The sequence below is a fragment of the Phyllobates terribilis genome, unplaced genomic scaffold, assembly GCF_046119375.1.
Source record: "Phyllobates terribilis strain yellow unplaced genomic scaffold, ASM4611937v1 Scaffold_12__6_contigs__length_324123572, whole genome shotgun sequence".
NCBI lineage: Eukaryota > Metazoa > Chordata > Amphibia > Anura > Dendrobatidae > Phyllobates > Phyllobates terribilis.
The window spans coordinates 79,359,493-79,373,406 of NW_027362772.1; the positions used below are offsets into that span (position 1 = coordinate 79,359,493).

General features: G+C 41.9%; 1 protein-coding gene across 2 annotated transcripts in view; it reads right to left on the reverse strand.

Moving 5' to 3' along the window:
* Window positions 1–2,842: 2,842 nt before the first annotated feature.
* Window positions 2,843–13,914, reverse strand: part of LOC141173103 (circularly permutated Ras protein 1-like) — an 87,015-nt gene continuing 75,943 nt past the window's right edge. Inside the window, exons 14-24 of one of the 2 annotated variants that reach the window (XM_073657746.1) lie at window positions 13,457–13,608; window positions 13,254–13,335; window positions 11,988–12,115; window positions 11,681–11,765; window positions 11,429–11,535; window positions 7,511–7,623; window positions 7,313–7,424; window positions 6,709–6,852; window positions 5,939–6,032; window positions 4,822–4,878; window positions 2,843–3,401 (exon numbers count right to left, since the gene is read on the reverse strand). In XM_073657746.1, the coding sequence (XP_073513847.1) occupies window positions 3,312–3,401; window positions 4,822–4,878; window positions 5,939–6,032; window positions 6,709–6,852; window positions 7,313–7,424; window positions 7,511–7,623; window positions 11,429–11,535; window positions 11,681–11,765; window positions 11,988–12,115; window positions 13,254–13,335; window positions 13,457–13,608 (1,164 nt within the window). In that variant the 3' untranslated portion in view covers window positions 2,843–3,311. The remainder of the gene's footprint in view (window positions 3,402–4,821; window positions 4,879–5,938; window positions 6,033–6,708; window positions 6,853–7,312; window positions 7,425–7,510; window positions 7,624–11,428; window positions 11,536–11,680; window positions 11,766–11,987; window positions 12,116–13,253; window positions 13,336–13,456; window positions 13,609–13,914) is intronic. The other variant, XM_073657747.1, reaches the window with a different exon arrangement.

A 13,914-nucleotide genomic window follows, 5' to 3' on the forward strand; every position in this document is an offset into this window, starting at 1 on the left:
ACGTTAAAAGAGAAAAATTGCCTCCCATAAAGGGATGAGTAATAATGGTTTATAATATTATATATGGATGCATTCTAAAAACTTGCATGTTTTTGAATTGTCTTTTGCTCTGTTCCAGCCCGAGGACGTGCTGTGGTTTACCAGGGGGGAATGTAGCGCCCCGAGGGCTCGGTTGCTACAGGGGTATTGCACCTCACCCAGAGGTGTGATATTCCACTCCCAGGTAAGGATGGAGTGTGGACCAGAGTTCAGTTAGCAGCATGCACACACATACACACACCCCATTTCCGGGGGACAGCTCAACGGTGCTCCCAGCTGCGGGCACAACTGACCATGTCCCTGGCTGGAGTGGGGAGGGGGAAGAGAACCCAGTGGTGTAGGAGCAGAAAGGGGGCGGTTTCTGGAGCATAGGAAGGAGCTCACTGGGTGCAGGTCACCTGAGCTCAGACAGAAAAACAGATAAAAGGTGGGAGCCATCTTAAGTCGGAGAGAAGTAGGAGAAGTTCAGTCAGAGCGGAAGGGAGAGAGAGCTGACAGGGAGCCGCGGCTCAGCCTGAGCTCAGCTCCATGAGGCAGGCCTAAAGAGAAAGCCGGGGCCAGAGAGGAGAAGAGGAGAAGGAGAAGGAAGGAAGGAGAAGAGACAGAGGAGTGGAAAGGCTCCAGAAACAAGAAGGCAGAAGGGACCCTAAGAGTGCAGAACGGTCAGCAACCGTTGCATACCCCATTATACCGGGCTGTGGAAAGGTACCGGATCCCTAAGTTGGTGGAGGCGAATCTACCCTCAGCCAAGAACCGGAGGTTGTGACCATTTATTGGTGCGACCTCCCCGCTAAACCTGCTAGGAAGGCACCATATAGGATAGCGGGATGTGAAGGCCAACGCTTACCCGACACGGTCCGCGGTAGCCGGACCGAAGTCAGGACACTGGTGGGGCACGAGAGGCCAGAGAAAGGACAGAAGGGGGTCCTGTGCCATACTCTTGAATTGCCTGGGGGTTGACCGAGCTCCTCACCTGGTGGACGCAGCACGGCTCGGGCAGTCCTTGCTGACAGAAGTGACTTGGATAACAACTGTGAGTAAAAGACCCTGGACTGCATCATTGGACTCTGTGTGATTTCTGCTGAGCCGGCACCATCACCCCCAGCATCCACCTACACTGCCCTGAGGCTACACTCTTCCCGTGGGGAGTTATCCTAACCCTGTGCTGCACCCCAACACCAGCCTCAGCGGTCTGCCTCGCAGCGGCGGTTATCTCTGACTGCAATCCACGGGTGGCGTAGTCGGACATTTAAAGCACTGATTGATAGACTGCCACAATTTGGTCTGACCACCCTGAGCCACGGGATCGGGTTGCCACTACTACCCCCAGCATCGTACAGAAGCCCGGTTCCGGGTACCCCACGGCCCAGGGGGCGAGTCATAGGGATTGTTGTAGGGATGCGCAATGGCTGCCATGCCCTGTGAACATGAGTGAAGTGTTCCTGAAGAGTATTCTCTGGCCTGTGGATGAATTAGAATAAGCCTGCCATAATAACAGGTAAATGTTCAGCCAGTGGTGTCCAACACCCCCAACTTAACCCATTCTCCATATCCTTGATTAAAAAGATTAAGGCATTAGAAAAAACACATGTTAGAAACAAGCACCACACAAGTCCATGGTTGTGCCTGGTATTGCATTTCAGTTTCATTAAAGCAAATCGGAATGAGATGCAATACTACACACAACCTATGGCCAGGCGTGGCACTGTTTTAGGAAGGACACAGCCATAAATTCTAAACCTGTACAACCCTTTTATAAAGATTACCTATAAAGTTGCTACCTCATCCTTAAAGGTTGGCACCTTCAGTTATCTACAGATAACTCCAGATACGCTGATTTAATCTTTTTTTGGGAGGCAATTTGGTTACTAAAGTGAGGAGAGATACTTTGAAGATCAGAAGTTTTATAAATAGCCAGGAGTGGTGCCACTTAGGGATCTGTGAAGTAACTGCAGATACCTGATTGGTGGCTACAAAATGTGACTTTTGCTCTGGAGGACTTAAAGGGAATATGTCAGCAGGTTTTTGCTATGTAATTTGAGAGCAGCATGATGTAGAGGTGGAGACCCTGATTCCAGGGATGTATCACTTATTGGGCTGTGTGATGCTTTTTCTATAAAATCAGTGTTTTATCAGCAGGACATTATTACTACAGGACAAGCTGCCTCATGCCTCCTGGTCAACTGCTGTGTAACCCCGCCCCCACCACTGACTAGCAGCCAATCAGTGGTGTGGGCGGGGTTATACAGAGCACAGCATTCTGATGACTACTAGATCTACAGCAAATAAAACTGTGATTTTATCAAAATGACAGCATGCAGCCGAGTAACTGATACATCACTGGAATCAGGGTCTCATCCCCTACATAATGCTGCTCTCAGATTACATGGCAAAAATCTGCTGACCTATTCCCTTTAATAAATTACACGCACTGCAAGTGAGCAAAAAAACCCAAACTGGATACATGAACAGTCATAGAGGCCATAGTGAAAAACACAGAATTAACACATATGAGAAAATCGTACTTGCGAAATGGGGCTGAAGACATAGAGGAAAATATGACTTGTACTACATGGATGCCCAATGGGAATAAATCCAAATACAAAGATGTAGGGGGATAAAAAGATTTTATTTACAGATGAGGGAGCGATAAATGATAAATATACAATTTAATATTAGTCCCCATATTCCTGTTCTATATATATTAGATTATAGTTGACATTTACATATACCGCATATTGGACTTTCACACACACACACTAATTATATATAAATTAGTGTGTGTGAAAGGCCAATATGCGGTATATGTAAATGTCAACTATAATCTAAGAACAATGTGACTATTATAAAAAAAAAAAAACACTAAACAACCTTAAACTGTATTGCATACACTGTCGATGTTACAATTAATGGTGGCATATTCTACAGAAAAGGCGCATGCGATAAATATAAAGGAGAGGTGTTGACGTCGCTTTTAAAAATTGGGAAACTCATAGATCCAGGGAATCGAACCATCGATGAACTTGTCTTTCTTTTCAGAACTATTTGCTCCAGTTTCAGTAACTCAGTCCTGAGACGTCTTACATGGTCACAAGTGGGTGTCTTTGGGTGAACCAGAGGGTATATACAGCTTTCATGTGGCCTGTCTCGGTGCTATTGTAGAATATGTATATAGTATGTACATCAAAGTGTCTTATTCATGTTCTTCCGTGCTGCTGCAGAACCTCTTTATGATTTGGTGACATGTATAATATGAGGTCACTTTCCTGTTTTTATTCTGTCTGGTTTCTTATTTTTTTCAACACTTTGTTCTTGGCTCGCTTCATGTGAAATATCATTTTTGCCATTTCATCTGAAAAAGTCTAGAAAACAAAAAAAATAAAAAATCAATATCATGCCCCATTATCGCACCATTCCATACATAATACAATCTATGAATTGTAGATATTATAGAAACATTACTTCTAGGAGAATATATCTCTGTAATATGTTGTCCTATGACATTACTTGCTGTTCATTCTTTCCTCTGACATCTACTATTGGCGGAAAGTCGAAACCTCCCTCCCATACACATTAGGGTTGTACAGCTTTGGAGACGTGTTTTTTTTTTTTTTTTAAATGGAATTTTACTAAATAGAATTTTTGCAAATGAGATTCATTGAAAATGTTGCACAATTTGCCTTATTGAGCTTCTTGGGTTACATTTGTCAAATCTTGGCGGCTGAACGAGTTAACTGAAAATCCTTCAGTGAGCTCATTCTGATGTCCTTACAAGTGCTTTTGAACTCTTTTCATCTGGTCTTTTTCTCAGCTGAATGTACAGGGAAACAAAGAGCATGTAAAGGCCAAAAGGTGCAAACATTTTAAAAAAAAGCTTAATTGCAAAAATTAGTTTTAGCCCAAAATACATTAATTTATCTAAAAGATAAAATAATGTTTCCAAAGCTAGACAACCCCTTTTAATAGGCATAGACAATTTTACTTGTATATCAGATTACTGTACAAGGGAGTAGAAATGAGGGGATGATCAAACTAGGTTTCCCACAGACTATCCTTTTTTTATGGCCCCTTGTCTATTTAATGGCCAAAACTTTGCACACTTGTTTGCACTTGTCTCTACCCAATATCAAAGAGTTAATTTCCATTGCAGATATTTGGTATGTACCGCTCGTCTGATGATCCAACCGCTATACTACAGAATGCAAATCCTTGGATCAAACTCTGTGCTTAAAGGGGTACGAAACTATTGATGACCTATTTGTAGGACAGGTCATCAGTATGACAGTGCTGGGGGGTCCAACACCCGGCATCACCGATTGGATGAAATATGCTCTGGCAGTTTCCAAATGTAAGCAATTTTTCGGAGCAAAACACCACAGCGTTGTCCATACGGATTGAAAAGGGTGGTCCGAGTAGTGGACAACCCCTTTATATTGTTTAGTTACATCGACCGTTTGCCGCAGTTTACCTCCCATCCCTTTAATAGACTGGGTGAAGGCAAACCAATGTGCAGGGCGGTCCAAATGTAACTATCCAGTTGAATCAATGAAGTTCTATGAGATTTTATGACTGCACATATGCGCGGAGACACAACAAAGTGGCAGTTACATTTCAAATATTCAAATTTAAACCAAAATGTAAACAATAAATATCAGAACGGCAGTTGGAAGTAAAGAAAAAGGGGGGAAAAAACGACGCCGGTATAGTTGTATACCAGATTAGGAACATGCTTTTCTAAGTAAAGATTCGGGGAAACCTATTGGTTTTAGATCTGGGACTTACCTTTACAACATGACCCTCTGTATGGCTATCCTGATCAGATTTATGTGAAGACTTCTCCTGAAAACAATGTAGGTATTAGATATTTCAGTATAATTACTCACAATATAACCGGTATCTCAGATCACCCACTATCAGCATTGGACTGGCCCACCAGAAGATCCTCCGGTGGGCCCTGGCAGGCACTGCATTGCAGCAGCTCACTTACTGTTTACACAAAACGATATGCTGCTGAGAATGATAGATTTTAAAGCAAGTTTAAAAATTATTGCACCTGACAAATGAGCTTTTTGCTAATTTGTCAGGTGATTAATGAATTGTTTGGACGGGTTGTTAGTTGGGAACTATCATTCCTATGATTATCAGTTTGACAAGATGGGATATAACGATAAGGGCAGACTCTGCTGTCAGTACCACTTATGCATGATGGGCCCCAAGAATGATTTTGTCTGGTGGACCCAAACTAGTCCAATTTGACACTGCCTGCTACTGTAACCTGTAACGGGTGTGTCGGGTGTGACAGACAGTCATTCTGGATCTGACTGTAGAAGGTTGCTGCACTTGGCATTGCAGACACCTTCTTGATCCTTTCACCATCCCTCCCTCTCTAGGACCCAGCAGTGAGCTCCACTTTCTGCTGCTAATTAACACACCCTTGCTGGACCTTTAAATATTACCCAGTCTCTACTGAGAATAGCTGGTGATAGAAGTATTTTTTTTGTTCAGGCCTGAAGTTCTAGCAGTCGGCTAGTTTCTTCTTGGAGTTCCTTGGTGGATATTAGTCGTGATCTTTCTGGTGTCTTCTCAAAGCTAAGTGTATCCCCTTGTGTGTTTCCCTTGTTTGTCTTTAGTTGCAGTGGGGCTGACTAGTGCTCACTCTTTCACCTCCCTACCTAGGGCCTAGCTCTAGGGTCAGTCAGGGATTAGGTATCCTGCTTGGTGATAGGTGAGGAACCTATTTAGGGATGGTAGGGGAGTCAGGGTGTTGTAAGATCAGCCTATGGGGTCTCCACTCTCCCTTTCCCTAGTTGCTGGGCTTCCCCCCTTTTCCCATCATCGTACTCTGGGTCCTTCCCTCCCATACCTAGCATGACATAACCAATACCATGATGGTACAAACCTTCATATACACCTGTAGATCTTCATAGATTGGAGCCATGGAGTTCTCCCAGTCTTCATACACAACACCATGAGCCTCGTACTTCTCTTGTCTCCTGAGAAAACAACAAAGATGTCATGGGATAACTACAGAGCACAAGTCTACAAGTGACAAATTGGTTGTGTGGCATGGACAAAAAAAGTTATACACGGAAATACCTAATGGGAGGATGAATGAGAACAAGTTACACTGGTCTGGCATTTGCCATCATTTTTTGCAAGTTCATTTTTTCCAATTCCCTCTTCCAAGTTCCATGCCTTTTTTTATTTTAATACATCTACATAGTCTTTTTTTTTTTTTGGGAATGGCATAATTTATTTTACCATTCATTGTACTGGGAAATAGGAAAAAAAATCCAAGTGCAGTGAAACAGTGAAAAAAAAATGCAATTTCTACATTTAACGTTCTTTTTTCGGAAAAAAAAAAGGCAGTATGATTCTTCAGGTCAGTATGATTCTTCAGGTCAGTAAAACTTGTAACGTTTCTTTTTTCTTTAAATGGGGAAAAAATTAAAAATATTTTCCATTTTTTTGTTGTTTTCTGAGACCTGAAAAGTGTTTTTAACACAACTGGCAGCCACCAGCCCGTTACATACACCGGCACCCTATGTGTGGCATAAATGTACGCTGGGAAGTGGTGAAGTGATAAGCTGGTGTGTGCATTCACACAATACTAGAATAAGCTACTTCTTTGATTCCAGTCCTGATAATGGTAATGATGAGGATGCTTACATTATTACAAGGTCTATTAATTCTTTCAGCTCCAGGGCCACATTCCGGGCTTCATTCACATGTCCTTCCATAGCTAGTCGAGCACTAAACTGAACGCTGTGGATCTGCAGAACACTCAGATCAATGGACTCCAGAGCAGCGGCACTAGAATGGAGAACAGAAATGCTTAAAATATGTGCAATGTCTGGGAAACATAATGGTAGGTGTACAAAACAAAAATCACAAGGCAAAGAAATAATAACTGAAAAAGAAAATCATAAACATACTTAAATTCTAACCCATAGTCTGGGAGTTCTAGGATCATTACTTCCAAAATTGTTTATATACTATTGATGCCATACAGAGAACCGTAATGGGGCTCAGTGCAACCCCTATGTTCTCTGGAGCATTAATATGGCATTCACAAAAGTCTATAGTGCTCCACTGTATTTCTGTGTTCGTATAGAGGCATATCAATTTGTTTTCTGTTAGATAGTCATATTTTATTACAGAAAGATTACTTCTAGGGGGCATAGCTCTATAACACATGCCGCATGAAGACACATTAAGTACCCATATCTCCACAGAAGCTCAGTGAACACGGCTCTGGTCCGACATCTCTTACCAATCATTAGTAACCGGTTTTCTCAGGCTGAGGATCCGCCGTCTACTTCTTCCATCTGGGAGTGTATAAGATAGGTGTAATTGCATTGGTAGCTGGGAGTATCGAAGAACTTCTGTTACCAACAAAACAGATGTAGGCGTCATGAGTTATAAAGAGAGTTAAAAAGGTAAATTTAAATTTTACATTTTTTATACAAACCTTTAATCTTGGATGAATGGAAACCAAACTCAGTAGACAGAACAGTATCAGCCGTTGTGCTGCCGAATGTCCTTTCCAACACAGATTCATTATTTCCTTCATATAAGAAATACCTCAATGGAAAAATAAAAAAAACAATAAGTAACATAGTAACACATTAACTCTATCAATAGTTTCATTCTTATACTATACCCTCTAGTGATCTATTTGACCTGAATTTCATAGGTGCAAACAACTAAAATTGGACTGGAAACATTGAGATTAATGTTACTTTTATTAGTGTTATTTAGATTTGACTGCAGAACCTTTTCAAAATGCTACATAACAGATGTATTAAAACACCACTGATCCATATTAACCCCTTCACCCCCAGCCTGTTTTCACCTTCCTGACCAGGCCAAATTTTACAATTTTGACCAGTGTCACTTTATGAGGTAATAACGCTGTAACGCTTTAATGTATCCCAGTGATTCTGAGGTTGTTTTTTCGTGACCTGTTTTACTTGATGGAGTTGGTAAATTTAGGTCAATATTTTTCGCTTTTATTTGTGAAAATATCAGAATTTTTACGAAAATTTCGCAACTTTCAATTTTTATGCCCTTAAACCAGAGATTTACTGTATTTTTCAGACTATAAGATGCATCAGACCATAAGACGCACCTAGGTTTTAGAGGAGGAAAATAGAAAAAATTGAAGCAAAAAATGTGGTCATGATGCCCTGTTATGGGGGGAAGGGGGTCTGCTGCTGACACTGTTATAGAGGTAATGTCCCCCAATTCTGTACTAATATCCCCCATCCTGGTATATATGCCCCCCCTTCCTGTTATACATGACCCCCATCCTCATCCTGGTATGAATGGCACCCCTCATCCCCATCCTGGTATGCATGGCACCCACATCCTGATATGCATGGCACCCCTCATCCTTCATCCTCGAATGCATGGCACCCTTCATCCCTCATCCTGGTATGCATGGCACCCCCCATCCTGGTATGCATGGCACCCCCATCCTCATCACACTGCACACAAAAAATAAAGGATTCTACTCACCTTCTTTCCCTCTGCTCCAGCGCTGCTAGCAGCTGATCTCAGCATGTGAGCAGCGCATTACATCACTGCCATGTGCCCTCATATGGTGAGATGAGCTGCCGGAATAGTCACTGCTCTCAACTCCCGGACTATGGACGTGGGGAGCAGTGACTATTGATTCTCATTAATATCGGGCACACACTGTAGCCGCCGGCTCCTGCAGCTGCTCGGCTATCGCGCGTGCCTGCTATTAAAGAGCATGAATATTCACTACTCTCCACTCCCATGGGAGTGATGAGCAGTGAATATTCATTTTGCTTTAACAGCAGGCACAGTGTTGGCTGCAGCAGGCGTCTCCTGCGCCCCACTTCTCCGCTGCCGCTCCCCCCACACCCTCCACCATCCAGAGCAACAGTATAGTACTTCCAGACTATAAGACGCACCTCCCACTTTCCTCCAAAATCTTGGAGGAAAAAAGTGCATCTTATAGTCTGAAAAATGCGGTATAAAACACAAAATAGTTAATACATAACATTTACCACACGTCTACTTTACATTAGCGTAATTTTTTAAACAATTTTTTTTGATCGGAAGTTTAGAAGCGTTAAAACTTTAATCAGCAATTTCTAATTTTCCAATAAAATTTACAAAACCATTTTTTTAGGGACCACATCACATTTGAAGTGACTTTGAGTGGCTTATGTGACAGAAAATACCCAAAAGTGACACCATTTTAAAAACTGCACCCCTCAGAGTGCTAAAAACCACATTCAAGAAGTTTATTAACCCTTCAGGAAGTAAAGCAATGTGGAAGGAGAAAAATAAACATTTTACTTTTTCCCACAAAAATGTTGCTTTAGGCCAAAATTTTGCATTTTCACAAGGGTAATGGGAGACAGTGGACCCCAAAAATTGTTGTGCAATTTCTCCTGAGTACACAGATACCCCTTATATGGTGGACAACCACTGTTTGGGCACATGGCAAGGCTCGAAAAGGAAGGAGCGCCATTTGACTTTTAGAGCACAAAATTGGCAGGAATAGATCACGGATATCATGTTTGCAGAGCCCCTGATGTGCCTAAACAGTGTAAACCCCCCACAAGTGACCCCATTTTGGAAACTACACCTCTCAAGGAATTTATTTTCAGGTGTGGTGACCACTTTAAAGCCACAGGTGCATCACAGAATTTTATTAAGTTGAGTTGTGATAATAAAAAAATCATATGTGGGGCAAAGCAAATGTTTAGGCACATGGCAGGGCTTGGAAGGGAAGGAGTGCCATTTGCCTTTTCAAGTGCAGATTTGTCAGGAATAGACTGCAGGAGCCTTTTCTTTATTTTTTTAATTTTTCTAAAATAGTTTTGCAATTTTTTTTAATTTATTTATTTTTTTCCTTAGTCCCTATATGGGACTTTAATTTTTATTACTCTGATTGCTGGTATAATGCATTGGGTTGCCATGGCAACGATTAGCAGGCCGTGATGACATTGCAGGGGTGACAATCGTGCGGGAGATGGAGCCCCCTCCTCATCCCAGCCTCCTAAATGCTACGATCGCTATTGATCATGGCAGTTAGAGGGTTAAACAGCCTGAGGCAGTGTGGACACTGCTCCGAGCTGTGACAGCCGGGGCTCGGCTATCACTTGAGCAGCGGCAATTGTGCGGGCACAGGTATGGGTACATTATAGGTCGAGAAAGGGTTAATATAAATGATGTTATAATAAATGCATATATGACGAAACAGCTTCTTATCTTAATCAGCCAGATGTATAGATTTGTTAAGCCAAGAAAAATGCACTATTATGTTTGTGTTGACTTTTGAACTTGTGTTTCTTTGGTGGATCAAGAAGGAAAGACCAGTATTTGTATAACCCTGAATGTTGTCTTTTCTTGCTTCTGAAACAATGAAGTTTATTTACAAGAGCCACCTGCTATACCAACTATGTAAATTGAGTAAATACTCAAACAATGAGACCTGAGCCCTGTGGAATAATACCCTCCCTTACCCTTGCCCTGTGGATGTGTACGTGAAAGAACAAATGTGAACTATTTAAGGAACATATGCCTCTGTAGCAGGCAGATTTGAAACAGAGAATTGAAAGAGACTTTACAAGGAGAATCAGACTCTCTTCAGACCATCAGCTTGGTAGCATGGCTTTATCCAAAGAGACACAGATTTGTTTCTTCGTGATTCCAGCCTAAGGGTATATGGCCCTGACTTGAAAGATACGGATCTGCTCCATTGACCATCAGTAAACCCATGGATACATTTGGGGAGACCAGGTTGGGACGATGAAGTCACCTGGCCCCATGGATATGTTGTTTGGGGTTGCCAGGTGGGACCCTCCTGTCGCCTGGAACCCATGGAGACATTTGGAGAATCCAGATTGGGACCAGCCAGTCATCTATCCCCATGGAAACTCTCAGAGAGGCCAGGGTGCGACCCTCGGATCTCCTGGCCTTGTACCTTGATGGACTGTCAGCTTCCTAAGCTTGCCGCTACCTTCTCTCTGTGGGGGCCCACCAAAAGGGGGGGCCACTGGTTGAGGTGGTTGACCCTGGAAGTTCCAAAGTTGCAGTTGTTCTATCCCAGGAGGGTCAGCAGAAGGGTGAGACTATGTAATGTTGTACCATCTTGGGTATTTGCTGGGTCTGTTCTATGTGTTTATTGTCCGTTTGGTGGTTCAATAAAATATTGCCACACTGTTTTACCCTCACCCTGTGTTGTCTGAGTAGTGCCTGGTCCATATTCTAGTACATATTTGCCAAAAATGTGTTGCATGTGTCCAACTAATTTAAATTTGGAACACAATTTGTATAGCAATGTGGTACCGCCATGGGGACCAACCTTAACCTACATTTTGTTGAGTTGTAAAAATTATTGACTTACATTGTTTGAGGCAGAAAAACTTTCATTTTCACATTAGTAGCAATGATTTCTTCTTCTACGATTAACTGGAACTCATTAGCCAGCTTGAATGGATTTACAATATTCACCTAGGAGGGAGGCAGCATAAAAATAGCAAGTATTTTATAAGTTAAGAGATACGCGTTGTTGCAGTAATTTTAAAAATGTGCTTAATGGTTTAACATGCTTTATCATATTGTACCATAATGCTAAAAACAAGAATATAAATTGTACCTTGCCTCCTGTTTTGTCTGCTAGTAGTCCCAGCTCAGGCAACCGGCAGTTAGTTCCTTCTATTGTCACCACAGAGACAACGACACTGAAAGACAAAAACTCAGCTATATACAATCTTAAATAAAATAAACTACATTTCTGAACTCAAATGATTATGAGTGATGTAGATGTTAGGCTTGTATTAGGAGTTAAATGGTCTGACATGGCTCAAACAAAATCGTGCTCATCAGTAAAATAGAATACATAGACAGCAAATAGAGGCAGGAGATAACACTTTACTATAATAGTTTTGCTACATAAGACAAACCTGTGCTGAAGAGCCAAGTCTCCCAAATTACTGTAGAAAAGCTTGGACGACTGGTAGATGTACTCCTCTGATATGTCCTCCAGGTTGCCCAGGTCAGTGTTTGCTATGCCATCTGTGCAGATTATCACCTGAAGAATAGACAAACCTCATGTTAAATTCTGACATTTTATTTAGAGGTTACTGATATATTCCAGTGTACGTGACCCCTACAGTTTTATAAAAAAAAATCTACTGCCCTATTTTTGCATTGAATCATTTCAATCGAGTATATCCTAATTATGTGATGTTTCTACTAATAGATCACAATTCCAAATCTTAAAAAGCTTAATGTGCATAAGCAATTTCTGGAAGTGTCCTGAATTTTATACAGTACAGCATATTTTGAACTTCTCTGGCGATATGTCGCTCCCTCCCAAAATATTTGTTTCCTTTATCCTCAACACAGCGTGGTTACACAGTGCCAACTAGTGGGAAAAAATGCTAGTGTCACATTTATTATTTGCAGCGATCATATTGTTTAGCATCTGGCAATAATGTTTCTGGTGGTCCTGCTATGACAAATAGGGGCATTTACATTATGTTCCTAAAAGAATAGCCCCTAAGAAGCACCCTAAAATAGAGTTCGGGGAAGCTTTAAGCCACTTATCCAGAACACATAATTTGGAAGGCTAAATGGTCCAATGTATGAGGAAATCCGCCTCCCCGAGAGCCCACCTTGTGCTGCAAATTCAGTCTTTTGGTGGAAGCAACTTACAGTAATGCCAAAGTAATGTCTGGTTGGCAGAACCACCTTCCTAATCAATAGCGGGAGCCCATCTGTGTAATATAACAATCTGTTTTTTATCAAAGAGTAACTTTGAGATCCTGGGCATCTGGACCCCTACTAAATGCCATGCTAGAGTCTTTCTTTGGAGCAGAATGGCCTTTGGACCCAGGCCTGGACTGGCCCTCAGGAGAACAGGGGAATCCTCCGGTGGGCCACCACCCTCTTATATGAGCAATACTTAGCACAATATACTTGAATAGCTATGTACAGACAGAGGCAGCATCTTATTCATTTAACAATCTACCCAGTTCATTGTTATATATATTTATGATTGAGGAGAATGTCACATTTGCATGTAGCTGAAAAGTGGGGACCTGGAGTTGGTTACAGGTGGACCCTTGGCTCTGACCATTTCAGTTATCAGGACCCTCGGACCTCTGCACCTCACATCTGGAATAATACTTGCTAACTTATGACTTTGCAAGCTACAACTCACTTGCCTTGGATCCTGGACTCTTGGACGCCATCGCGATTGAAACTAGAGCTGCAGGCCCAAGTGCTGTAGCTCCCATTTCCTCCAAGCTGTAATAAAAAAAATGCAAACTAATTAATTTTAAGTAATTATTACAAATTATGGCACTGAAAGATGAAAACTACTAAACTGACACCAGATGCAAAAAGTTTCGAGAAAAGAACACTTTACCATTCAATCTTTCCTTTCAGAGCATGAAGAGTCTCCATCAGTGGATGAGGCAAGGGTTGGTCTTCACCCTGTGATTTCAGATGGTCAGGGTCTAACAGCTCGGCATCCTCAAGGATCTGTGGCTGTCTAATTCCGTCTCCATATAACTTCACCTGGATACAAACCAAGGTTATGAAAGGAAGAAGTCTTCCATAGAATCGAAGTGTCGATAGGATGTGTCTTCACACAATTTGAGATCGTCAGCATGGATACCTACCTAATGACAATGGAAATGGTACAACCAATTGTCAATGTATTCATATATTTTTCCAAGATGGCTGAATGAGGAATGGTATAATATAGAACTCTAAAAAAAAATGCTCCAGAATTTTTGGGGAGTACTGGAGGTGCAATCAGGAGTGATTGGTCCCAAAGTGGGCGCCATCAAGCTATTTTGCCTTGCCCAGGGTAATTAACTT